Source organism: Salvelinus sp. IW2-2015, linkage group LG8, assembly GCF_002910315.2.
Source record: "Salvelinus sp. IW2-2015 linkage group LG8, ASM291031v2, whole genome shotgun sequence".
Lineage (NCBI taxonomy): Eukaryota > Metazoa > Chordata > Actinopteri > Salmoniformes > Salmonidae > Salvelinus > Salvelinus sp. IW2-2015.
Window position 1 is genome coordinate 8940720 of NC_036848.1, and position 27745 is coordinate 8968464.

Consider the following 27745-nt stretch of genomic DNA (forward strand, 5'->3'; position numbering starts at 1 on the left):
TAACGAGAGAATCACTGACATAATGTCAGTTGGTCCTTTTGTGGCAGGGCTGAAATGCAGTGGAAATGTTTTTTGGGGATTCAGTTCATTTACATGGCAAAGAGGGACTTTGCAATTAATTGCAATTCATCTGATCACTCTTCATAACATTCTGAAGTATATGCAAATTGCATTCTTACAAACTGAGGCAGCAGACTGTGAAAATGTATATTTGTGCCATTCAACTTTTGGCCACGTCTGTACACACAAGATGCTTGAGCGTTTCCTCAGCCAACAGCAGCCAGTCTGTGCGACCCTGGCTGGAGAAAGAGGAATATGGCATCTGATGCCCAAGGATGCCGACATAATTGTCATGGAGCAACTGTGCCAGCAAGTGCCATGCACTTGCCTCAGAGGCACGAGTGACACTGTCAGCCATCAAGCCTGTCCTGGACCACATCACCCATGATGTTCTGGAGGAAAAGGATATGGATCCATTCCAGACCAAGGAGATGAAAAGGGTAATGATAGAATACCTTAACAACAGATACACAAAGAAGGCAAAGAGAGTCACGCACATGGCTTGTTTCATTGACCCCCGCTTCAAAAGGATCTTTTTAGATGAGGCTGCAAAAGTTGACACTGACAGCTGTGTCCAGGAGACCTTGAAGCTGGCAGCTGCACCACCAACACCCCAACACGATATCGGAGGGGAAAGGCCTGGCTGGGTTGCTGAGAAAGATTACCTCAACAAGGCAGCAGAGAGGTGAAGAGGGTCAGATTCCGACCACCCCAGAAGACAGAGTGAAAGAAGAGATCAAGGTCTACCTGTCTCTGCCAACCATTCCAGCAGAAGAGGATCCACTGGTGTGGTGGAGGAGCCATGCATCAGAGCTGCCTCACCTTGCCAGGGTTGCCAGGAAGCTTTTGTGGATCCCAGCAACCAGTGTGCCATCAGAGAGAGTGTTCAGTGCCAGCGGGCACATCGTCTCCTCGCAGATCACCACTTAAACCGGGCAAAGTAAATATAAGGACATTTTTCCATTTCAATCTCAAGTGAACAAAGATGCATACAGGCCAGCATGTTAGGCCAGCAGCACCGGATTTCTTTATGAAGGAGAGAACGGACATACAATCAGTTCTGTTCATTTGATTTGTTAACATATTTTGTGTTATTTTAATGTCAACACCTGCACATTGGATGTGTTTACATATGGTTGTATTGTTCTTACATGCACATTGGATGTGTTTACATCTGGTTGTATTGTTCTTACATGCACATTGGATGTGTTTACATATGGTTGTATTGTTCTTACATGCACATTGTGTTGCTTTTATATGCACATTTGATTCACTTAAGGTTGTGTTCATTAAAACCTGCACAAGGGAAACGTTTACCTCTCATGGCCACATGGTGCCATCTTTAATGTTCATGTTAATATTTTAATGTTTATGCACACAAAAAGTGCATAGTGCTGCTCATTTAATTTGTTTGTTGGTTTTCAATATAAAACTTGGTGAAATTATTTCTGTGTCAGTACTTTTTGAACATTAACAGCACATTTTAACAATACCGCGAAAATACTGATAACCTTGATCATTTTGGTCACTATAATCATGGTATGAAATTTTCATACCGTTTCATCTCTAAGAGTAGGCTAAGTCTACCTCCATATTTTTTGAAAAAGGCTACAGCAAATAGGGATAGGCAAGTAATTTGGCATGTCGCCCGGCTGTGCGCTGCCAGTCTTGTTTAAACAGGTTAAGCCATCATCTGTAAAAAATCGAAATATATAAAAGCTATCGTCTGTCACCTCATGTCATTGCCATCGATGATGTCTGTCAAACACAATTGATTTCTGATTACATCGTAATATCGCCCAACCCTACAAGACACCAGAGTTATTTCTTGGCAAGAGCTCTCAAACTATACAATAAACACTATCACTAACACTGATATACAGACTTATTGGTATGACTAGGGCTGTTACGGTGACCATATTACAGCCACACTGGCAGTCAGGAGTCATGACCGCAGTCACATTCCACATGAAGTTTAGGCAAGGTAACTAAGCTTCTCAAACTGTCCTCTGATGCAGTTGATGGTCATTAGTAGCTTAATAACCTGTTTGGGATAGAGGTCAGCATTTTCACGTTTGGATGAAAAGCGTGCCCAGAGTAAACTGCCTGCTACTCAGGCCCAGTTGCTAATATATGCATATTATTAGTAGATTTGGATAGAAAACACTCTGAAGTTTCTAAAACTGTTTGAATGATGTCTGAGTATAACAGAACTCATATGGCAGGCGAAAATCTGAGAAAAATGCAACCAGGAAGTGGGAAATCTGAGGTTTGTAGTTTTTCAACTCATCGCCTATCGAATATACAGTGTCTATGGGGTCATATTGCACTTCCTAAGGCTTCCACTAGATGTCAGTCTTTAGAACCTTGTTTGATGCTTCTACTGTGAAGGAGGGGGAAATGGGAGCTGAATGAGTCAGAGGTCTGCCAGAGTGGCATGAGCTGACCACGCGCGTTCACGTTAGAGCGATCTGCGTTCCATTGCAATTCTAAAGACAAAGGAATTCTCCGGTTGGAACATTATTGAAGATTTATGTTAAAAACATCCTAAAGATTGATTCTATACATCGTTTGACATGTTTCTACGTACTGTAACGGAACTTTTTTACTTTTCGTCTGGACCTAGTGATCGTGCGTCATGAATTTGGATTTGTGAACTCAAGGTGCGAACAACAAGGAGGTATTTGGACAGAAATTATGGACTTCATCGAACTCCCCAAACATTTGTGGAACTGGGATTCCTGGGAGTGCATTCTGATGAAGATCATCAAAGGTAAGTTAATATTTATAATGATATTTCTGACTTCTGTTGATTCCGCAACATGGAGGGTATATGTTTGGCTTGTTTTGGTCTCTGAGAGTACTCAGATTATTGCATGGTTTGCTTTTTCCGTAAAGCTTTTTTGAAATCTGACAAAGCGGTTGCATTAAGGAGAAGTATATCTATAATTCTGTGCATAATACTTGTATCTTTTATCAAAGTTTATTATGAGTATTTCTGTTTATATATGTGGCTCTATGCAAATTCACGGGATGTTTTGGAGGCAAAGCCAAATGTAAACTGAGGTTTTTGGATATAAATATGAACTTGATCGAACAAAACATACATGTATTGTGTAACATGTTGTCCCGGGAGTGTCATCTGATGAAGAATATCAAAGGTTAGTGATTAATTTTATCTCCATTTCTGCTTTTTGTGACGCCTCTCTTTGGTTGGAAAATGGCTGTATGCTTTCTGTGACTAGTTGCTAACCTAACATAATGATATGTTGTGCTTTCGCCGAAAAGCCTTTTTGAAATCGGACACCGTGGTTGGATTAACGAGAAGTTTATCTTTAAAATGGTTTCTAATACTTGTATGTTTGAGAAGTTTGAATTATGAGATTTCTATTGATTGAATTTGGCGCCCTGCAATTTCATTGGCTGTTGGCGAGGGGTTCCGTTCCCAGACAGGTTTTAACAAACTTGCTAACCACCAGTCGCTAACAGCCTGGTACTCAGTATTCTATTGGGCGGTACTCAGCATTCTATTGGTCGGTACTCAGCACCTCTAATCACACTGACATCAATGTAAATGCATCCGAACATCACACAGCATGGTACATGCCCATGGGACGCAATATAGATTCACAATACCACAAGGAAACACCATATGCAGACAGACAGAAACATTACCCTGCAGAGTATACACATCTCAAACATGATGACACACACACACACACACACACACACCTCTGGCCAGGGCCTTGCTTACCTTGCTAGCTGCGGTGACGGCAGCAGTAGCAGCCAAGTTCAGACCTCTCTTCCCAAACCTCATCATAGTCTCATAACTACGGTCTTTAGCCTGGGTGATGTACTCATCGATCTCCTACAGGACAGAAGAGGGTGGAGATAGAGAAACATACTGTATGAGTCAATGCATCTAAACAGTTGAATTTGCAGACTGACAGAGAGCTGGATGTTATTGTGACCTCTAACCTTCTCCTTGTTGGACAGGGTAAGACGTTACTTTCTTGTTGGACGTTACCTTCTCCTTGTTGGACAGGGTTAGACGTTACCTTCTCCTTGTTGGACAGGGTTAGACGTTACCATTAGGGATGCACGATAGATCGGTAAGTATATCGGACAATATTAACTAAAAATGCCAGCATCAGCCCGACGTCTAGTTTAACGCCGATGTGCAAAACCGATGTCAAAGGTGACGTGCATACCTATATAACGTAGGTAGATGTCGTAATGACGCCATGAAAAATACAGCGCTACACAGCATTCCTAACCTAGTCCACAATGTCTGCTGTGTGGATCTATTTTGATGTTTCAAAGGAAGATAACAAAAAGGCCATATGCAACATTTGTACTGCTATTATTTCCCGAGGGGGAGAAAGTGAAATCTTTCAATACCACAAACCTAATTACTCATTTGAAAGTGCATCACCCCCAGACGTTCAGCGACTACTGAGAATAAAATCAGAAAAACTAAGAGCACACTTCCAACAACTAAACAAGTTCATGTCGACTAGTCATTTGAAAGAGTAGGAACATTTCAGCAAGACAACTCAAAAGCGAAATCCATTAACGCCAAGATAATTGAATTCATTGCCCTTGACAATCAACCGTTCTCTGTCGTGGATGATGTTGGCTTTCACCAACTGGTGGAGCACCTCGAGCCCCAGTACAAACTACCAAGTAGGCGCTATTTTGCAGATGTTGCCCTACCAGAGTTACAGTATTGTTGAAACTCACATCCATGAGCTCAGGGATGCAAACTGGTGAGGGCCCAAAAAGTTTACTTTTTTGTTGTTGCAAAAATCCCTCCTAGGGGGAAATGCAGGTTAACTAATTAAACAAAAATAATATGATCTAAATGATGAGTCTCTGTGTGTAAAATAAAAAGTGGTTTATGTGAACTTAACTCACAGCTAAACAAATGTAAAGAAAGCAATCCAATGTTATTTGTTGTCTAGACTTTACTGCAAATGACACTCAAGTCTTGAGAAAAAAACAATACACTAATATTGCAGTGAGCCATGACAGCCTTTATAACAAGAACGCTTGTGTCCACACACAAATATTGTACTTGGGGAAAAATCATGTCAAGTAGAAATAGAATGAAACAAACAGGCATTCTATTTTTGCTCTATTATAGTGGCCCCTATAGTAGACATCGATCAAGTGCACAGGCTACATGTGTGCAAAAATAACATACACTGAGTAAAAAAAATTATAATCCCCCCTCACTCACGTGTTACTGTCAAGTTCAACACAACAAAAGCAATATCTTTGGGCTACACTGAATTGTACACTTTCTGCCTGAGGACATGTGTTCTACAATGTGCCAGCAGAGCATGATAACCTTTGTTGTCATAATTGATCTCTTTCAGGCAGAGAGTACCCCTTGCATTACCCTTTGTATCCACTGTATTGAAGTGAGAAAGAGGGAAAGTGTGTGGTGTTCCTTTCACCTCTATAGTGGCATCCAGCTTACGCCAGGCACAGCTCCAGCTTCACTTGTTTAACAAGCAACGTCTCATTTTCACCTAATTCTCTCATTCTGAAAACTTACCACATACTGTAAAGGGAAAACATTTTGTCCACAGATAGTAGTTAGTTTGTTAGCATGCCACACAGATTGCCAGGGTCCAGTAAGCAACTAACACGTTATAACTTGAGGAACGGCAAGGAGTCGTATAACGTTACCAGTTAATACTATAGAGAATTGGTTAGGTTACTAACGTTAGTTTTCCCACTTTGATCAGAAAAGTTGGCTAATGTTGCTGAACATTTCTCTGGCTAGCAAACGGATCATTCGATCCAGCTAGCAAGACACTTAACAATAGTAACAATACTTGTTCCACCACACTTTCTCCCTCACCTCAAACGTTCCAAATGCCAGTTGTTTTTGGTTACAGCTCATGAAGTACCTTCTCAACCTAGTCTCCGTGGTCAGGCTTCTCACCTACCTCTTGGTTATCGTTCAGGGGACGTGCTGCTGTAAGTTAACTGGAAAACTGCCTTTCAACTCTCCCCTGTCTTTCCAGAGCACACACTGATGCTGTAACTGGCCAATTTCTTCTCTCTTCAGTCGCGTGCTGCATTCTGTTTTGTGAACGATTGGCTGAGCCTTGGATACAGCCAGTATTGCTCCAAACGCATAGCACTAGTTCGCATACAGCCAGTAGTGATCCAAATCCCCCACCCAAACTTTTCTCATCGCATCTACACAAATCACGTAGGTCACCTATTTTGGATTCAAAACGGTGAATTTTGCCAAAAAGTGACTGGTTTGCATCCCTGATGAGCCATTAGCTTCACGACTGACATTTGGACCAGCGATATCAGCCCTATGAGCATGCGGCGTCTGACAGCACAGTGGGTCGACGAGGATTTCGTACTGAGGAAAGCCGTATTACATGCTCATGAATATGCTGGTTGTCATACCACTGCTACCATTTCAATGGCATTTGAGAACATGTTTGAAACATGAACACACTCCTAGCTCCATTCAAACAACTGACTCGAGAAATAAGCTCTTCAACTGCGCCTGCAGCAGACGTGATACCATCTGTCATGGCATTGAAACTCATGCTCAACAAAACTGCCGACAGGCCGTGGGGTTAAAACTTGCAAAAGTACTTGAGTACTTTTTGGCAAGGAAAATATCGGTGTCGGCCAAAAATGTCATATCGGTGCATCCCTAGTTACCTTCTCCTTATTGGACAGGGTTAGACGTTACCTTCTCCTTATTGGACAGGGTGGGGTGGACAAACTTGCGGTAGAGCACACTGGAGCCCTTAGTGTACGGAGACAGGAGCCAGATCACAAAGGCTATCTTCAGCTCAAAGTAGAAAGGAAACCTGCATGAACAACCACACCAAAAGGAGAGTTAATAGACAGGAAAGAAGAATGGATGTGGGCTACAATTTTACTGAAACAATATCATTATTTTCTCTTTCAGGCATTAAAGGGTTTACCAAGTGTTTGCTCTGATATCCTGGTACTTTTCTGATGGCAATACACCACGACAAATGTAGACAATCAAATCGAAGTTGATTTAAATATAATCATTCCTCGTGAGCACAACATTTTAAATAATTAACAGCTTTCCAACCAAAATAGGTCATTTCAATGTACAGTACCAGTCAAAAGTTAACACACCTACTCATTCAAGGGTTTCTCTTTATTTGTATTATTTTCTACTTTGTAGAATAATAGTGAAGACATGAAATAAAACGAATGAAATAACACATGGAATCATGTAGTAACCAAAAAAAAGTGTTAAACATATCAAAATATGAGATCCTTCAAAGTAGCCACCCTTTGCCTTGATGACAGCTTTGCACATGCTTGGCATTCTTTCAACCAGCTTCATGAGGTAGTCACCTGGAATGCATCTCAATTAACAGGTGTGCCTTGTTAAAAGTACATTTGTGGAATTTATTTCCTTAATATGTGAGAGCCAATTAGTTGTGTGGTGACAAGGTATGGGTGGTATACAGAAGATAGCCCTATTTGGTAAAAGACCAATTCCATATTATGGCAAGATAAGCTCAAATAAGCAAAGACAAACGACAGTCCATCATTACTTTAAGACATGAAGGTCAGTCAATCTGGAAAATTTCCAGAACTTTTAAAGTTTCTTCAAGTACAGTAGCAAAACCATCAAGCGGTATGATGAAACTGGCTCTCATGAGGACCGCCACAGGAAATGATGATCCAGAGTTACCTCTGCTGCAGAGGATAAGTTCATTAGAGTTATCAGCCTCAGAAATTGCAGCCCAAATAATGCTTCACAGAGTTCAAGTAACAGATACATCTCAACATCAACTGTTCAGAGGAGACTGTGAAATCAGGCCTTCGTGGTCGAATTGCTGCAAAGAAACCACTACTAAAGGACACCAATATGAAGAAGAGACTTGCTTGGGCCAAGAAACCCAAGCAATGGACATTAGAATGGTGGAAATCGGTCCTTTGGTCTGATTAGTTCAAATGTGAGATTTTTGGTTCCAACTGCCATGTCTTTGTGAGATGCAGAGTAGCTGAACGGATGATCTCCACATGAGCGGTTCCCACCGTTAAGCATGGAGAAGGAGCTGTGATGGTGTTTAGCTGGTGACACTGTCAGTGATTTATTTATAATTCAAGGCACACTTAACCAGCATGGCCATCCCATCTGGTTTGCGCTTAGTGGGATTATAATTAGTTTTTCAACAGGACAATGACCCAAAACACACCTCCAGGCTGTGTAAGAGCTATATGACCAAGAAGAATGATGGAGTGATGCATCAGATGACCTGGCCTCCACAATCACCCTACCTCAACCCAAGTGAGATGGTTTGGGATGAGTTGGACTGTAGAGTGAAGGAAAAGCAGCCAACAAATGCTCAGGATATGTGGGAACTCCTTCAAGACTGTTGGAAAAGCATTCCTCATCAAGCTGGTTGAGAGAATGCAAAGAGTGTGCAAAGCTGTCATCAATGACAAGGGTGGCTACTTTGAAGAATCTCAAAATATAAAATCTATTTTGATTTGTTGAACACATTTTGGTAACTACATGATTCCATGTGTTATTTCATAGTTTTGATGTCTTAACTATTATTCTACAATGTAGACAATTTWAAAAAAAAATTAACCCTTGAATGAGTAGGTGTGTCCAAACTTTTGACTGGTACTGTAAATATACACTACATGACCAAAGGTTCGTCGAACAGGGCCTCCCGAGTGGTGCAGTGGTGTTGCAATGCAGCTAGCTGTGCCACTAGAGATCGTGGTTCGAATCCAGGCTCTGTCGCAGCCGGCCCCGACCAGGAAATCCATTGGGCGCCGCACAATTGGTCCAGCGTCCTCCAGGTTAGGCGGAGGGGTTGGCCGGCAGGGATGTTCTTGTCCCACCGCGCACTAGCAACTCCTGTGGGGGGCCGGGCGTAATGCACGCTGACACGGTCGCCCGGTGTATAGTGTTTCCCCCGACACATTGGTGCGGCTGGCTTCCGGGTTAAGTGAGCAGTGTGTCAAGAAGCAGTGCGGCTTGGTTGGGTTTTGGAGGACGCACAGCTCTCGACCTTTGCCTCTCCCGAATCCGTACGGGAGTTTCAGCGATGGGACAAGATTGTAACTACCATTTGGATACCATGAAATTGGGGAGAATAAGGGGTATACTTTTTATATATATATATATATACACATACACACTGCTCAAAAAAATAAAGGGAACACTTAAACAACACAATGTAACTCCAAGTCAATCACACTTCCGTGAAATCAAACTGTCCACTTAGTAAGCAACACTGATTGACAATAAATTTCACATGCTGTTGTGCAAATGGAATAGACAACAGGTGGAAATTATAGGCAATTAGCAAGACACCCCCAATAAAGGAGTGGTTCTGCAGGTGGTGACCACAGACCACTTCTCAGTTCCTATGCTTCCTGGCTGATGTTTTGGTCACTTTTGAATGCTGGCAGTGCTTTCACTCTAGTGGTAGCATGAGACGGAGTCTACAACCCACACAAGTGGCTCAGGTAGTGCAGCTCATCCAGGATGGCACATCAATGCGAGCTGTGGCAAGAAGGTTTGCTGTGTCTGTCAGCGTAGTGTCCAGAGCATGGAGGCGCTACCAGGAGACAGGCCAGTACATCAGGAGACGTGGAGGAGGCCGTAGGAGGGCAACAACCCAGCAGCAGGACCGCTACCTCCGCCTTTGTGCAAGGAGGAGCAGGAGGAGCACTGCCAGAGCCCTGCAAAATGACCTCCAGCAGGCCACAAATGTGCATGTGTCTGCTCAAACGGTCAGAAACAGACTCCATGACGGTGGTATGAGAGCCCGACGTCCACAGGTGGGGGTTGTGCTTACAGCCCAACACCGTGCAGGACGTTTGGCATTTGCCAGAGAACACCAAGATTGGCAAATTCGCCACTGGCGCCCTGTGCTCTTCACAGATGAAAGCAGGTTCACACTGAGCACATGTGACAGACGTGACAGAGTCTGGAGACGGCGTGGAGAACGTTCTGCTGCCTGCAACATCCTCCAGCATGACCGGTTTGGTGGTGGGTCAGTCATGGTGTGGGGTGGCATTTCTTTGGGGGGCCGCCATGTGCTCGCCAGAGGTAGCCTGGCTGCCATTAGGTACCGAGATGAGATCCTCAGACCCCTTGTGAGACCGTATGCTGGTGCGGTTGGCCCTGGGTTCCTCCTAATGCAAGACAATGCTAGACCTCATGTGGCTTGAGTGTGTCAGCAGTTCCTGCAAGAGGAAGGCATTGATGCTATGGACTGGCCCGCCCGTTCCCCAGACCTGAATCCAATTGAGCACATCTGGGACATCATGTCTCGCTCCATCCACCAACGCCACGTTGCACCACAGACTGTCCAGGAGTTGGCGGATGCTTTAGTCCAGGTCTGGGAGGAGATCCCTCAGGAGACCATCCGCCATCTCATCAGGAGCATGCCCAGGCGTTGTAGGTAGGTCATACAGGCACGTGGAGGCCACACACACACTACTGAGCCTCATTTTGACTTGTTTTAAGGACATTACATCAAAGTTGGATCAGCCTGTAGTGTGGTTTTCCACTTTAATTTTGAGTGTGACTCCAAATCCAGACCTCCATGGGTTGATAAATTTGATTTCCATTGATAATTTTTGTGTGATTTTGTTGTCAGCACATTCAACTATGTAAAGAAAAAAGTATTTAATAAGAATATTTCATTCATTCAGATCTAGGATGTGTTATTTTAGTGTTCCCTTTATTTTTTTGAGCAGTGTATATATAAAATTAGGTTCATCGAACATCTCATTCTAAAACCGTGGGCATTAATATGGAGTTGGTCCCCCTTTTGCTGCTATAACAGCCTCCACTCTTCTGTGAAGGCTGTCCAGTAGATGTTGGAACATTGCTGCAGGGACTTGCTTCCATTCAGCCACAAGAGCATTAGTGAGGTTGGGCACTGACGTTGGGCAATTAGGCCTTACTCGCAGTCGGCGTTCCAATTCATCACAAAGGTGTTCGATGGGGTTGAGGTCAGGGCTCTGTGCAGGTCAGTCAAGTTATTCCACACCGCTCTCGACAAACCATTTCTGTATGGACCTCGCTTTGTGCACGGGCCATTTACATGCTGAAACAGGAAAGGGCCTTCCCAAAACAGTTGCCACAAAGTTGGAAGTACAGAATCGTCTAGAATGTCATTGTATGCTGTAGCATTAAGATTTCCCTTCACTGGAACTAAGGGGCCTAGCCCGAACAATGAAAAACAGCCCCAGACCATTACTCCTCCTCCACCAATCTTAACAGTTGGCACTTTGCATGCGGGCAGATAGCATTCTCCTGGCATCCGCCAAACCCAGATTCATCCGTCGGACTGCCAGATGGTGAAGCGTGATTCATCACTCCAGAGAATGTGTTTCCACTGCTCCAGAGTCCAATGGTGGCGAGCTTTACACCACTCCAGCCGACACTTGGCATTGCGCATGGTGATCTTAGGCTTGTGTGTGGCTGCTCGGCCACGGAAACCCATTTCATGACGTTCCCGACGAACAGATCTTGTGCTGATGTTGCTTCCAGAGGCAGTTTGGAAATCAGTAGTGAGTGTTGGCATTTTTTACACGCTATGCGCTTCAGCACTCGGCAGTCCCGTTCTGTGAGCTTGTGTGGCCTACCACTTCGCGGCTGAGCCGGTGTTGCTCCATKTCACAATAACAGCACTTACAGTTGACCGGGGCAGCTTCAGCAGCTCTAGCAAGGCCGAAATTTGACAAACTGACTTATAAGGTGGCATCTGATGACGGTGCCACGTTGAAAGTCACTGAGGTCTTCAGTACTGCCAATGTTTGTCTATGGAGATTGCATGGCTGTGTGCTCGATTTTATACACCTGTCAGCAACGGGTGTGGCTGAAATAGCCGAAACCACTCATTTGAAGGGCTGTCCACTTTTGGCCATGTAGTGTATATTGTTTTTCATATGGATGGTCCTAGGGGCTATTGTTCTAAAATGGCTATAGGGCAGTGGTCAGAGATGACCCACGTCACTCACCAGGACATGAACAAGTCTGTGAGGGTCTCCACCGTCGTGAATAACGCAAACACTATCCAGTACATCATCCATTTCACCTGGACACACACAGGATATAGATGGGAGAGAGCATCACATATAGACCAAAGCATAGCCTACAGTAAGCAGTCACTTCCAAACAAAGGACGGAGAGTGTATGAACAACTACTGCAATATAAATAGTAAGATGATGTGGATGAATCCTAAAATGTCACACTGACAGAGTGAAAACATCTCATCTAAATATATCGGCATATGAAAAATATAAAGCTCTAAACCCAGCTAGGGAATGCATTGAATAGGCTGAGAGGATGAGTCACATTTTAATGTCATACAGYGCATTCGGAAAGTATTCAGACCTTTTCCACATTTKGTTACGTTACAGCCTTATTCTAAAATKGATTAAATGTTTATTTTTCCTCATCAATCTACACACAATACCCCATAATRACAAAGCAAAAACAGATTTTTAGAATGTTAAATTAAAATATATTTACATAAGTACTCAGACCCTTTACTCRGTACYTTGTTGAAGCACCTTTGGCAGCGATTACAGYCTYGAGTCTTCTTGGGTATGACGYTACAAGCTTTGCACACCAGTAYTTGGAGGTTCTCWAATTTTTCTCTGCAAATCCTCTCAAGCTCTGTCAGGTTGGATGGGGAGCGTCGCTGCACAGCTATTTTMAAGTCTCGATCGGGTTCAAGTCCGGGCTCTGGCTGGACCACTCAAGGACATTCAGAGACTTGTCCYAAAGCCACTCCTGCATTGTCTTTGATGTGTGCTTAGGATCGTTGTCCTGTTRGAAGGTGAACCTTCACCCCAGTCTGAGGTACTGAGCACCCTGGACCAAGTTTTCATCAAGGATCTCTCTGTACTTTGCTCCGTTCATCTTTCCATCRATCCTGACTAGGGTTGCACATTTTGRGRAAKATTCAGAGGTGGAAACATTCCGTGGGAATATATGCAAATTAATATTAATACCATTTAAATGTAGATGTTTTTTGTATTGGATATACTTACAATATCATATGGACASAAAAACAAACTTTCCCCTTATCATAAGTAGACAATTGCAAATGATTAAATCTTTCCAATATAAATTTAAAAAACAATTTAGTTACGAATTTATCTTTAATTAAATGAGTTGACTCATCACATGGGATGATTTCACTGAACAACAAAAGGGAATATTGAATGATCCCCAATGATCCATCGCATCTCCCAAAAACGTTTTCAACATACATCTGTAAAATGATAGAAACTAAAGATTTGGTTGTCTTCCTCTCAGGCTTCCATGTCTTCTCCCTGGACCTCCTCAATGTCCACCTCTTGAACATCAGACTCTGAAGCCTCATCTTCACTGTCACTTTCCAACCTTGTTGAGGATGGCTCGTTGTCAGGCTCAAAAAGCCTCAAAYTTGCCCAGATGGCCACCAATTTTTTAACCCTTGCATTGGTCAGCCTGTTGCGTGCTTTGGTGTGTGTGTTCCCAAACAAGGATCAGTTGCACTCTGAGGCGGCTGATGTTGGTGGGATTTGGAGGATGATGGAGGCAACAGGGGAAAGAGCCTCAGATCCACAAAGTCCCTTCCACCAGGTGGCTGATGAGATATGTTGGCACGACTGCAATTTTGCATCTCCATCCCAAAGCCCTTGCTTGGAAGTGTACTTCACCAGACTACCAAGAATCTTGCCCWCATCCAGGCCAAGGTGGCGAGGCTCGGTAGTGATGACACCATAGGCCTTGTTGAGCTCTGCACCAGACAGGATGCTCTTGCCAGCATACTTGGGGTCCAACATGTACGCTGTGGTGTGTATGGGCTTCAGGCTTTTTGATGTATTTCAGAACTGCAGTTTCCTCTGCTTGGCGCAACAGTGAAGTGGGCAGGGCAGTGCAGATTTCTTCTCTTTACCTGCAAGCAGAGTCTGAACATCAGACAGGATGGCATTGCCTCTCTCAATCCGTGCAATGGCTGCTGCTATAGGTTTCAGAAGTTTCAGGCTGCTTACCACCCTCTCCCAAAWTACATCATCCAGGAGGATGACAGCACCACCCCAACGGTTGTTGCTGGGCCGCTTTAATGTGGTGCTCTTATTCTTCTCACTTTGCTTGGTGAGGTTGATTGCTGCCATTACTTGATGGCCCTTCACATACCTAACCATTTCCTTGGCTCTCTTGTAGAGTGTATCCATTGTTTTCAGTGCCATGATGTCCTTGAGGAGCAGATTCAATGCATGAGCAGCACAGCCAATGGGTGTGATGTGAGGGTAGGACTCCTCCACTTTAGACCAGCAGCCTTCATGTTCGCAGCATTTTCTGTCATCAGTGCAAATACCTTCTGTGGTCCAAGGTCATTGATGACTGCCTTCAGCTCATCTGCAATGTAGAGACCGGTGTGTCTGTTGTCCCTTGTGTCTGTGCTCTTGTAGAATACTGGTTGAGGGGTGGCGTTGATGTAGTTGCCCACAAACATTCGACCACCCATCAGAGATGATTGCAATACAGTCTGCTTTCTCTATGATTTGCTTGACCTTCACTTGAACTCTTTTGAACTCTGCATCCAGCAAATGAGAAGATAAAGCATGTCTGGTTATATGGGTGTATGCTGGGTGAAGAACATTCAGAAATCTCTTCCAATACACATTGCCTGTGAGCATCAGAGGTGAACCAGTTGCATACACAGCTCGAGCATTTCTCTGACTATGTTCCTCCATTGAGTCAAAAAACTTCTGATTCCAGGAGGACCATGAGCTGCTGCTATCGATAAGGTGTGTGATTCATCATATTCACCTCGAATAGAAGTAGAGGGACTTTTCYTGTAAAGAATAGAAACAAATGAGTAAAAAATACAATTCCATGTACAGATAAATAGTTAAGCAGTTAGATTAAACAACTCCTTTGTAAGATAAATGTTTTAAAATGAAACGTATGGAAACAGGTGAATTAACACTCAGTTAGCAGGCTCAAGCAAGCTAAAACCGACATGGTAGCAAAAACTAACTAGCAGAAATTGTTAACAAGTTAGAAATGATTTAAAACACACTTTGCTGTAGGCTACGATTTACTAGTTAAACAAAAAATCATGCATGTCATACAAAATATATTCACCCCACCCAGTATTGTAATCAAAACTTACCAGAAAGCATGTAGTCCTTGGCTCAGACAGTGTAGTAGTGTGGGCTCAATAGCATCTCATTAGTGTGCAAGATCTTGAGAGCTGTACATGTGATGGAAGAATGCACTGTGCATGCAAAAGGTTACAATTCCATTGAATTGTGGATAGTTTAACCAAAATATGCCACAAGACCTAGAATTGCCTTATGTGTATCCCACAAAAAAGTTTCACTGTTTTATAAGCTCGCAAAACTTTGATGAATTTAAGCAAAATTCCCCATGGAAAATTTCCRACCCTTTGCAACCCTAATCCTGAGGAGTGGCTTCCGTCTGGCCACTCTGCCATAAAGGCCTGATTGGTGGAGTGCTGCAGAGATGGTTGTCCTTCTGGAAGGTTCTCCCATCTCCACAGAAGAACTCTGGAGCTCTGTCAGATTGACCATCGGGTTCTTGGTCACCTCCCAAACCAAGGCCCTTCTCCGCTGATTGTACAGTTTTGACGGGCGGCCAGCTCTAAAAAGAGTCTTGGTGGTTCCAAACTTCTTCCATTTATGAATGATGGAGGCGACTGTGTTCTTGGGGACCTTCAATGCTGCAGACATTTTTTGGTACCCTTCCCCAGATCTGTGCCTCGACACAATCCTGTCTCGGAGCTCTACAGACAATTCCTTTGAGCTCATGGCTTGGTTTCTGCTCTGACATGCACTTTCAACTGTGGGACCTTATATAGACAGTTGTGTGCCTTTCCAAATCATGTCCAATCAATTGAATTTACCACAGGTGGACTCCAATCAAGTTTTAGAAACATCTCAAGGATGATCAGTGGAAACAGGATGCACCTAAGCTCAATTTCGAGTCTCATAGCAAAGGGTCTGAATACTTATGTTTTTTTATACATTTGCAAACATTTCTAAAAACCTGTTTTCACTTTGTCATTATGGGGTATTGTGTGTAGATTGATGAGGAAATGTTTTTATTTAATCTATTTTAGAATAAGGCTGTAACGTAACAAAATGTGGTTAAAGTCAAGGGGTTTGAATACTTTCTGAATGTACTGTAGGTACACAGCACAGGTCAAATGTGTGATGTTATATAAATAGCTATTTCTACTGTTAAACCATTACAGAAAAGAGAAAAGGATAGCGAGGGGGAAAAAATTCCTCTGTATCTCTTCTCCCTCTTGATCTATCCCTTCCTCTCTCTGTCTGCATGTGCCCCAGCTCAAATATTGAGGGGGGGGGAGTTCCATAGCAACCAGAGGGAGAAGGCTCAGGAGACGAGAGAGCTTGGCGGAGCTAGGCAGAAGGCCAGAACACAGAGTTCCACTCCTCCTCTACCACCCCTCCTCTTTCTCATCCCTCTGCTCCCTAACAGGAATGAGGTAAGCTGGGAGGCTCCCATTTTAAACAGATACTGTTTAAACGTGTTTAAACTGCTCTCTCATCCTCAGAAACAATGGAAACTGGCTGCAGCGCATTGGAGGGTGAAAGCCATTTTAAAACCATAACTTTGTCCATTGTATTATCTCAATATGAATATATGAAATAACTACAAGATACTTAAAATATTTAGCCCATCACTGAAGATGTTGTAAAGACATACTAATACACTGCAACAATAGAGGTATAGTATTCAAGTACAAAACTCACATATTCCTTCACATTCTTTGTCTTGACGGCCTTGTATGAGGAGTAGGCCGGGTAGAGGGTCCCGAAGGCCAGGCTGAAGAAAGAGGAGAGTCAGAGAGGAATGAGTCAGAGGCTAGGGGTTTAGGTACAGTAAACAWCATCACCCGGGCAACATGACCTCAGGGTAGTAACACTGACCAAATGTTTCCCTCTGTTTCAATATGTATCCAGTAAAATGTGGCCTAACACCTGACTCCAGTCTTAAACCCATGACCTCCCAGAGTCAACATAAATAGGTTGCTTTGAGGGAAAGTAGGCCATATTCTGGGCAGTTCTCAAAATATCACTCTAGGTTAGCCTAGTTAGGGCACCTGACCCGCTCTATTGCAATAACAGATGGTTACATTTAGACAAAGGGCAGTGGTTTGTTGAAACAAATAATCAGTTCAGGAAGCAGAAGATTGGAAAAGAATGGAAAACGCTTCTGCTACTGATAGATGGACCAATCACACAAGGATAACGGCAGGCCACCGTTTGTGAATCTGTCTGCAACACACATGGTAATAAAATCCACAGTCACACACACATCGCACTCTGTCCTGTCAGCCCGGCTGCATGGCGATTACTGCTGATGTGACAGGAAACTGAATGCTGAGGGAGGGGAGAGCTGGAGGACCACGCCTGCTACCTTTCTGCCCATCTGCCACACACCCATGTGAAGGCTATGGGCATTTCTGCCACTCTAGGTTCATGTATTCCACCTTTCTGTCCACATTTTCTCACCTCTCGGGCTTAGTCTGTGGAAATATTTCCCGCTATGGGTTTYCCTTGTTCTATCTGTGAGTTTCTCGTGTGCACAGAGTCTGTGCGTCTGTCTGGGTCTTTGTCTGTCTGTGATTTGCCCAGTCATGCTGCCAGGGCTGCTTTGCTCTACTCTGCGCTGTAGCTGTCCAGTAAGAGGAGACGCGTGGCAGGCCAGAGGCAAGGTTCAGACTCCCACAGCAGGCGCCCAAWGTCTCTCTCTCTTACTCCCAGACTCCTCTCTGCGCTGTCCCATATCTCAACTCCATACTGTTCAATGCACTCAAGGAGACACAGAAGAAATGGCTACCAAGCACTGAGCAGGCTCAGATTCCCAACTCTTCTGTGATTAGACCTATCGACTGTAATTATACAGCCCGATTAAGTGGAAATGAATAGCCATCCTGTTGTTGGGCACTTTGGCTTGTAGTGTCCAATTCAGTTTTTACAAGCCCAGCAACACAGAGTTTATGCTAACATATATACCGAATGAGTATGACAGTGACTTTCATACTAGTACACAAAGATAAAGACAGGGTTGGCCAATCCCTGGGATAAGCATCATCATGTTACAGGACCATTCAATCATGTTTGTTTGGTCTCTAACACATGATTACCTGCCACACAATGAGCCTTAAACCCTCTACACTAAAGTAACGGTTGGCTCAGATGTTATTGGTTACGTAACCCAATGCAAAATCAGCTACATCAATGACATCTATTCAGCACAACCTGTGCATTTAAAAAATAGCAGGCAGGCTCCGCTCTTTACATCTGAGATTTAGGTAACTATAAAACTATTAAAGTTGTGGCTCTCATTCTATGCCAAGATGACAATTGCTACTGATGACATGAAAACAAAACATTGTTTGACAGAAACTGCCCACACAAATCCTACCACCTGAATACAACACTGGACTAACAAACACAAAGAGCTGATAACTGCAAGATATATTCTGGGGGTTTGTAGGGTAATGACTCTGTGTGTGTATGACTCAACTGTATTAACAGCTGTTGACTCTAATCTAGCTGTCAGGGTACAGGTAGGCCTATCCTAACTGGCTCATTACAACATCAAATTACATCTGTGCCTCCCTCTTGGGTATCACCCCTTATCAAACAGCACCCTTGTCGACACGTTTCATAAATAACATCATGAAAATCAAATTCTTGACGTTATCGGTCCAGGTGACACTCAGTGGGAATGAAAGAGCATCAATGATTTCTCTGGATGTCAGTGTCATGCTAGCAATGCAGTTTCTGCCTTGTGTTTTGATGATCAAGCAAACCTTACTAAAAATGCACTATCCACCATGCGTGATTAGCAATATTCAAGACTAGAGCATTTTGTTTTACTGACTTAGAATAACAACCACTATATGAATTGACAAATTGGCTTCATTCGATGGCATAAGCAAGCTTGTTAGCTAGCTAATTAATTCCACCTTCACTTGGCTAGCAGCGTTATCATGTGAGCTAACTACCTAGCTAGCCAACGTTCGCACTGGTAACGGTGTTGCTCTTTGCCTACAAAACGTTCTTTGGGAAACACCAGTGGTCAACATACCCATTTCAGCACCATGGGCTATAAACCAACAACGACAATTCAATTGCAAGCAAATTAGCAGGTTCGCTGTCATTCTGGCTATCAAGATAACTGGCCGCGCACGATCTGGGCACAAGCCATGGCAGCAGTAGTTAGTATATGCAGCTGTAGAAAGCGATGTGGYCTGGCAAGAGCGAATACAACAAACTGACGCTGCCGAGTCCATACTCACACTACCATCCTGGAGATAATCCACGACACCATCTTGATTGTAKTGAGCTTTTCCTTATTCTCGGAAATCTAACTAGCTARCTACCCCCCATTCCTCTGCCAACGACCGTGTTGTTGTGATGCGAGTGCCTGCTGCTGTTCTGTTGCTGTTCTGAAGTCCTATATTTTACTGACAGGTAGCTAGGCTACTGTGTGGTGATGTGCAGCTCGCGAACGATTCGTTCTTTTTGAACGACTCTTTTTACTGACTTGAGTCATAATTCTATTTGAGTGACTCGTTCATTTTAGTCGTTTATTTGACCTGCTGGCCGCAATGAATTCTAGCAGGATTAATACACGCACCGATCAACTGTCTATCTCGCAGCAGACAGCATAGAARAWAAAAATACATGTTTAGAACTGATAATTGACCCATAGTGCAATAATGAATGCAATTAATTTGTTATGATGTAGAACCAAAACATACTCTGCTCATCAAACTCCAATTTAAGAACGAATCGTTTGGGGTGCTGCAGTTCACGAACGATATTGTGATTATCATCAAGGCAGTCAAGCAATGCATTCTGCCAAGAGTCGTCCGGTTGCGGCCACAACTAGACCTCGTTTCAAATGTATCAAGAAAACATCTTATTTGTGTGTCTAGCAATCAACAAATGTTCAWTGTTTAAAGAACGCTTTTYAAAGTCTCAGTCACATGACAGCTGCAATAAGCCCTTGGGTGAAACGAGAGGCTTGTAGAATCATGACTATTTCAAGTTTTCAGTTCATTGTTCGCGGGTAGGCGGTCCTGCGTGCTCTGGGCATTACTGACTCAAATTAACGAAATGAGTCGAAAGATTCTTTCTTTTGACTGAACGAGTTGAAATGATCAGAGTCATTAAAAAGAGCCGAACTTCCCATTACTACTATTGTGATTTTGAATCCGCTGTATTCAAATCACTGGAATTCCTCTTTCTCTTAACGGGGCACGTCCACCCTGTTTTGTCTACCCCGCAGAGAAGGCAACTGGTTACTGCCACAATTCAATTGGTCCTATAACTAGGAGTTTAATTAATTCGTGTAGCTATGCAGACAAGACCAAAAGGCTCTGTATAGTGAAATGTCAGATGCACTGATGTCCCAGACAGTGCTTGATACTGTGTGTAGGCACCAATGATGTATATAAACCCTGGGATGCTGAAGTTTTGTATTGGCCACTGAGAGGCTTTAAAGTCATGGGTCGACCATATTGGCAGTCACCAGTAGGAGAAGTCCTCCATAGAGCCCAACAGTGGAGGTGTCATAATACCTATAAAACCTATCGGTCAAACAGGGAAATGGTTCCAATCGTTTTTCCATTATTCATTTTTGCCATAGGGGATTTTAGAAACACTTAAAATAAGGTCTGTGTTTCGTGTAGGCTTACCCTGGTGTGATGTTTTGATAACCATGTAAATCGCTCTCAGACAAGGTGACTATCAATATTCAAATCTATTTACTCTCAGATTTTGAAAATGCTAATTAGCATCAAAGTAGGTATCATGCAAAACTACAAATCCCTGCAAGCTCCTGGAAACCTTCATCTCTTGCTGACACCTTTGCTAACATATATTGTGTCAATTTAAAACGTGCACAAGGTTCACAGAATTGTCAATTTAAAGAATGTAGCCAATGTATTCATTACTACATTTAGTTAACATTAGATAGTTAATCCAGAGCACAGGCGGCTGGTGGCACCTTAATTGGGGATGACAGGCTCATAGTAATGTCTGGAATGGAATAAATGGAAGGGTATCCAACACATCAAACAAATGGTTTCCATGTTTGATGCCATTCCATTTACTCCATTCCAGCCATTATTATGAGCCATCCTCCCCTCAGTAGCTTCCTGTGATCCAGAGATTCTTACATTTATCTTGATTCAGAAGTCTCGCCCAGATCATCATAGCATGTGTAGTTCTTTATCATAGCCACATTAACGTTTCATTTTTGGGGAGGCTAAATACAGACAAATATATTGATGAAAGTCACCTTGTCCTTGAGAGATTTACACGTTTATCAAAACGTCACACCAGGGTAAGCCTACACAAAACACAGCACTTATTTTACATATTTCTAAAATCCCCTATGGGAAAAACGATTGGAACCATTTCCCTGTTTGAACGCTAGGGTACTCTGCTGTGGTACTCTAGGAATAAATGGAATTTTACAGTATTTCAATTAAATGCTTCAAGAACAAAATTACATGTTTATATTTTTTGCTGTGTTGGAGACAGTAACATTAGTAATATAAAAAATATATACTTTAAGGAAAATGTTTTTAAATATTTGAATTTTAAATGTTTATGTTTAGCTCACATAATTTAAAAGTATGCATTAAGGTGTCTGTAATATACACTGAACAAAAATATAAACGCAACATGTAAAGGGTTGGTCCCATGTTTTGTGAGCTTAACTAAATAAAAATCACAGACATTTTCTATAAGCACAAAATGCTTATTTCTCTAAAATGTTGTGCACAAATGTGTTTACATCCCTTTTTAGTGAGCATTTCTCCTTTGCCAAGATAATCCATCCACCTAACAGGTGCGGCATATCAAGAAGCTGATTAAACAGCATGATCATGACACATGTGCACCTTGTGCTGGGGACAATAAAAGGCCACTTTAAAATGTGCAGTTTTGTCACACAACACAATGCCACAGATGTCTCAACTTGAGGGCATGCTGACTGCAGGAATGTCCACCAGAGCTGTTGCCAGATAATTACATTTGAATTTCTCTACCATAAGCTGCCTCCAATGCCGTTTTAGAGAATTTGGCAGTACGTCCAACTGGCCTCACAACCGCAGACCACGTAACCACACCAGCCCAGGACCTCCACATCCAGCTTCTTCACCTGCGGGATCATCTGAAGGGGGGTGCTGAGGGGTATTTGTCTGTAAAAAAGCCCTTTTGTGGGGAAAAACTAATTGATTGGCTGGGCCTAGCTCCCCAGTGGGTGGGCCTATGCTCTCCAAGGCCCACCCATAGCTGCACCCCTGCCCAGTCAGGAGAAATACATAGATTAGGGCCTAATGAATTTTTCATTTGACTGATTTCTTATATAAACTGTAACTCAGTGAAATCTTTGAAATTATTGCATGTTGCGTTTATATTTTTGTTCAGTATAATAAATGTGGCAAAAACAAATGTAGACTTTAATACATTTCGATAGCTTCCAAAAACATTTTTACAACAGCAGTGGGGTGCCAGGTTGGAGGCACGCTGGCTTCAACACAGCGCCCCCTAATAGTCATCTAGTGTAAATACAAATATGATTGGCAGGCACAAGGCAGCAGCCACAGCTTCTGTCTGTCTTCACTCATTCCCTCCTAATAATATGGCAGGGTAATATGTATTTTGTTCTTTAGGGGATTGAGTTCAACATTTAATAATCTCTGTAACTGATTCTGTTAAATCATATTCTATGTGATACAAAACAGCTGTTCAGGGTTTGGTCAATTAATTAGGACCACATTATTTGCATGTGAAAATACTAGATTTTCCATTATGCAATGTCTTGTTCTCCAGGAATAGAGACTTCAGTGGGAGGGTACAAGAGCCTCTGCCTGCCCTGTTTCTGCCATCCACTTTCTAAAAAACAATTTATGCTTGATCCAAAAATGTGGTCGGAGGCTCCATATGGAGGGTGTGACACAATTGTGCACCGCTGTGTGCCTCCCAAATTTTCTAACTATGCGGAGGGCTGTGTATAGTTCCGCATTGACATGATTGGTTGACAKTAGGTGGGGGCGGGAGGTCCTGTATGAAACGCATACTCACTTCCTTGGCGATAGCTCTGCGCTGCTCCGCGAAGCGCAATAAGTATGAATGCCCTGACTTCTGCAGAGGCTGTATCATCGTAAATGCTGCACGACCAATGCAGAAGTCAGATTGACCATGCAGCCCCTTTAATTCAGAATCAGGCAGATGATAGTGAGGAGGCATAAAAACATGGCCTATGAGCAAAAGACTAATGTCTTTTTGGTTAAATGGTTTTTCCTCAGTGGTCTTGTGCTCAGTGGGTGGGGTAAATCATGTTGACTTATATGGATGTATTGTTTACAAATTGCTATTATTGACATGGCGAGTGGGACATTCCCTTGAGGCTATAGGCTTATAGATGCCTCCCACCCTTTCCTATCGAAGGCCCTGATGAAGGCGATTACACCGAAACATAATAATAAACTTATCAGATCAATGCAGAAACAAGCTCTCCTTTTTCTTTATATTCCTGGATAGTGTAAGTAATATTTTTAGATTTAAGTCCCTCAGTCGAGCACCTGATACCCTTTTTGTTTAAGCTGGTCTGAAGTGCATGTGCTATTGATCCATAAGCATTACGATGTGAAGACATGTTCACAGCTGGTGTTCAGCAATAAATGACAACAATAAACAGTTGCATGAATCTGCTGAAATTAAGAGGACACACCAATCAATTGTATTTTTTGTAAACTTTATTTTGAAAAATCAAAACAGACTGCTAATATCATTAATATATATATTGATACACTTAACGGCCAGTTGTTTCTGTTCAGTTGGAATCGTGATTCTTGTACAACGTTTTGAAGTCTGCAGTTAATCTATTCAAACCTTAGGACAACAAAAGTGACCAAACCAATGGAGACGTTTCTCTAAGCCACTCTGTCAAGCATTCAAAGACAATTTGAATTACCCCCCCCCCAAAAAAAGTCCTTGCTTTTAATTGAAAAGAAAGACAACAAAAAAATACAACCTTTTGGTCGAGTTTCCTTCAATGCTTGTTTCTTTCAAACGTCCCAATTCCACCAYTGAAGGTGGAAGGGAAACAGATAAAAAATAAAAAAAATCTACAAAAACAGGTGAACAGTTATCGCAAAAAAATAACAGCCCAGTGCTCACATTTAGTCAGACGCTACACAGAAGCTGAACCCCCTCACTAACTGCAGGTCAGCTCACATCACATGCTCCCCTTCTCTTCCACACACAAACAGGACCCACTCTGACCTTAAATACAGAGTTGATCAGAAGTAAATTGGAAAACAACTAAGTCGTGTAGAGCGTGTCATAACAGCAATGACTATAGACCCCCCCCACAACAAAAATAACAGTTGTGTGAGCACATCACCGCCCCTCTTTCTGCACACCGACACCTCTACTCTATCACTGCAGATTGTGTGTGTGTGTGTGTGTGTGTGTGTGTGGAGGGCACTAAGAGCGTGCTAGCTTGGGTTCGTGGGCCCTCAGTGTCCCCACAGCGTCCTTTACGGCATGGTAGATGATGTTCTTCACCTAGAGAACAGAGATCAAAATTACCATCAAATCCCGTCAGAATTACAATTGTACCACAATATGTTACTGATTGTTTAGCTGACTGATCGATTCAATCCTTTATTCGTTCTCTCAAATAATTGGCCTATACTATAGTGGAGTCATAGTTATAAGTGCTCTACTTTTGACCAGGGTCAAAACTAGTGCACTACATAGTGAATAGGGTGCCATTTAGGAGGCGGCCGAAGTGTACCTGCAGCTTGTCTTCGTGGTTGGAGTGTGTGGTGGACAGGTGTCTGAACTCCTGGGTCAGTCTGAAACAGTGCTTCACGTGCTCAGGAGACACAAAGTCCTCCGCCACCTTGATACAGCTGTACAGGTTATGGACCTGGGGGGACAGCCAGGAGACAAGAGGGGAGTGTGTGAAAAATGTGTTTTTGAAAGTGTGAGAGGTGTCGTGACAGAGAGAACGTGTGTGTGTGTGTGTGTGTGTGTGTGTGTGTGTGTGTGTGTGTGTGTGTGTGTGTGTGTGTGTGTGAGAGAGAAGCAAGAGTATAAATATTATACAGCAAAAGGAAAACCACAAGTGTACCCTCTGTCCCCATGTAACCATTAAACAACCCAAAACGTCTCAATCAAACCTCCGCTGTTACGTCCAGTGTTTCCCCTAGTACCCACCTGGTGGGGAGCCCCGGCGGGAATGAAGACTGCGTCTCCCAGGAACTGTACGATGGCCCAGCCCTGCACACCATACTCCTCATACAGCCTCCTGCGCAGCACCCCATCCAGGTACCAGCTCTGGTCGTGGATAGGGTCATGGTCCGGCGGGTTCTCCTGGCCCTGCTCCTCGCCCACCTGACACATTCAGGGGGGGGGGGGGGGGGACGCTAATGGTAAAGCATAGTGACACTAATGGTAAAGGATATTATAAACTGGGTGGTTCGAGCCCTGAATGGAGATTGGTTGACAGCAGTGGTATATCAGAACGTATACCACAGGTATGACAAAACATATTTTTACTGCTCTAATTACATTGGTAACCAGTTTATAATAGCAATAAGGCACCTTGAGGGTTTGGAATATATGCCAATATACCACAGCTAAAGGCTGTGGCTAAGAACAGCCCTTAGCCGTATATTGGCCATATATCACATCTCCTCGGGCCTTATTGCTTAAGTAACATGCTATGGTATATCAGAGAGACAATGTGTATCCTAAATGGCACCCTATTCCCTATATCAGGGCTCTCCAACCATCCTGTAGGTTCACACTAACCCTGTTCCTGTAGAGCTAGCCTCCTGTAGGTTTATATTCCAACCCTGTTCCTGGAGAGTTACCCTACTGTAGGTTTATATTCCAACCCTGTTCCTGGAGAGTTACCCTACTGTAGGTTACAGTAGGGTAACTCTCCAGGAACAGGGTTGGAGTATAAACCTACAGTAGGGTAACTCTCCAGGAACAGGGTTGGAATATAACTCTACAGTAGGGTAACTCTCCAGGAACAGGGTTGGAATATAAACCTACAGTAGGGTAACTCTCCAGGAACAGGGTTGAAATATAAACCTACAGTAGGGTAACTCTAGAACAGGGTTGGAATATAAACCTACAGTAGGGTAACTCTCCAGGAACAGGGTTGGAATATAACCTACAGTAGGGTAACTCTCCAGGAACAGGGTTGGAATATAAACCTACAGTAGGGTAACTCTCCAGGAACAGGGTTGGAATATAAACCTACAGTAGGGTAACTCTCCAGGAACAGGGTTGGAATATAAACCTACAGGAGGCTAGCTCTACAGGAACAGGGTTAGTGTGAACCTACAGGATGGTTGGAGAGCCCTGATATAGGGAATAGGGTGCCATTTAGGATACACATTGTCTCTGATATACCATAGCATGTTACTTAAGCAATAAGGCCGAGGAGATGTGATATATGGCCAATATACGGCTAAGGGCTGTTCTTAGCCACAGCCTTTAGCTGTGGTATATTGGCATATATTCCAAACCCTCAAGGTGCCTTATTGCTATTATAAACTGGTTACCAATGTAATTAGAGCAGTAAAAAATTGTTTTGTCATACCTGTGGTTACGTCGTTCTGATATACCACTGCTGTCAACCAATCTCCATTCAGGGCTCGAACCCACCAGTTTATAATATCCTTTACCATTAGTGTCACTATGCTTTACCATTAGCGTCCCCCCCCCCCCCCTCTGAATGTGTCAGGTGGGCGAGGAGCAGGGCCAGGAGAACCCGCCGGACCATGACCCTATCCACGACCAGAGCTGGTACCTGGATGGGGTGCTGCGCAGGAGGCTGTATGAGGAGTATGGTGTGCAGGCTGGGCCATCGTACAGTTCCTGGAGACGCAGTCTTCATTCCCGCCGGGCTCCCAGGTGGGTACTAGGGGAAACACTCGACGTAACAGCGGAGGATTGAGACGTTTTGGGTTGTTTAATGGTTACATGGGGACAGAGGGTAACTTGTGGTTTTCCTTTGCTGTATAATATTTATACTCTTGCTTCTCTCTCACACACACACAACACACACACACACACACACACACACACACACACACACACACACACACACACACGTTCTCTCTGTCACGACACCTCTCACACTTTCAAAAACACTTTTTCACACACCATGGCTTATATATGTGTTCACTCACCTCGACGCAAGGTCCCCTTATAGAGTTTCTCACAGTGTGCTGTACACGCCACTCACCTCAGAGTGAATTCCATAACCTGTACACGTATGCTATCACAGGTGGCTGTGCACGGACTTTGTGTCTCCTTGACACGTGACAGATCGCGACTGTTGCTAGATCATGACCGCAGGAGTTCAGTAGCCACCTGTCCGCACATGTGTAGTACTGCGTTCGTGCTAAGCATCACATAATGAATTACCTTGGGACAAGCCTACGCTATGTGGTATCACTATGGTCTTGCTCGTGAAACTATGTGTAGCCCATGATGTGGCTCGGCTTGGCCTGCACTGTAGTCTGCACTACTTTTTCGACTAGCGGGCCGTGCTGTCTCAATAAGCAG

The 27745-nt window shown here is 43.4% G+C and overlaps 2 protein-coding genes across 2 annotated transcripts in view; both read right to left on the reverse strand.

The window, feature by feature from the left end:
* The window catches only part of LOC111967362 (receptor expression-enhancing protein 2), a 32194-nt gene extending 12252 nt beyond the window's left edge, over positions 1-19942 (reverse strand). The window contains exons 1-5 of the mRNA XM_023992312.3: positions 19429-19942; positions 16871-16943; positions 12088-12164; positions 6794-6914; positions 3815-3928 (exon numbers count right to left, since the gene is read on the reverse strand). Coding sequence (XP_023848080.1) covers positions 3815-3928; positions 6794-6914; positions 12088-12164; positions 16871-16943; positions 19429-19460 — 417 coding nt within the window. The 5' untranslated portion in view covers positions 19461-19942. The remainder of the gene's footprint in view (positions 1-3814; positions 3929-6793; positions 6915-12087; positions 12165-16870; positions 16944-19428) is intronic.
* Positions 19943-23886: 3944 nt separating this feature from the next.
* LOC111967363 (lysine-specific demethylase 3B) overlaps positions 23887-27745 on the reverse strand; it is a 29777-nt gene continuing 25918 nt past the window's right edge. The window contains 3 exon segments of the mRNA XM_023992313.2: positions 23887-24718; positions 24951-25085; positions 25376-25552. Of these exon segments, the coding sequence (XP_023848081.2) occupies positions 24638-24718; positions 24951-25085; positions 25376-25552 (393 nt within the window). The 3' untranslated portion in view covers positions 23887-24637.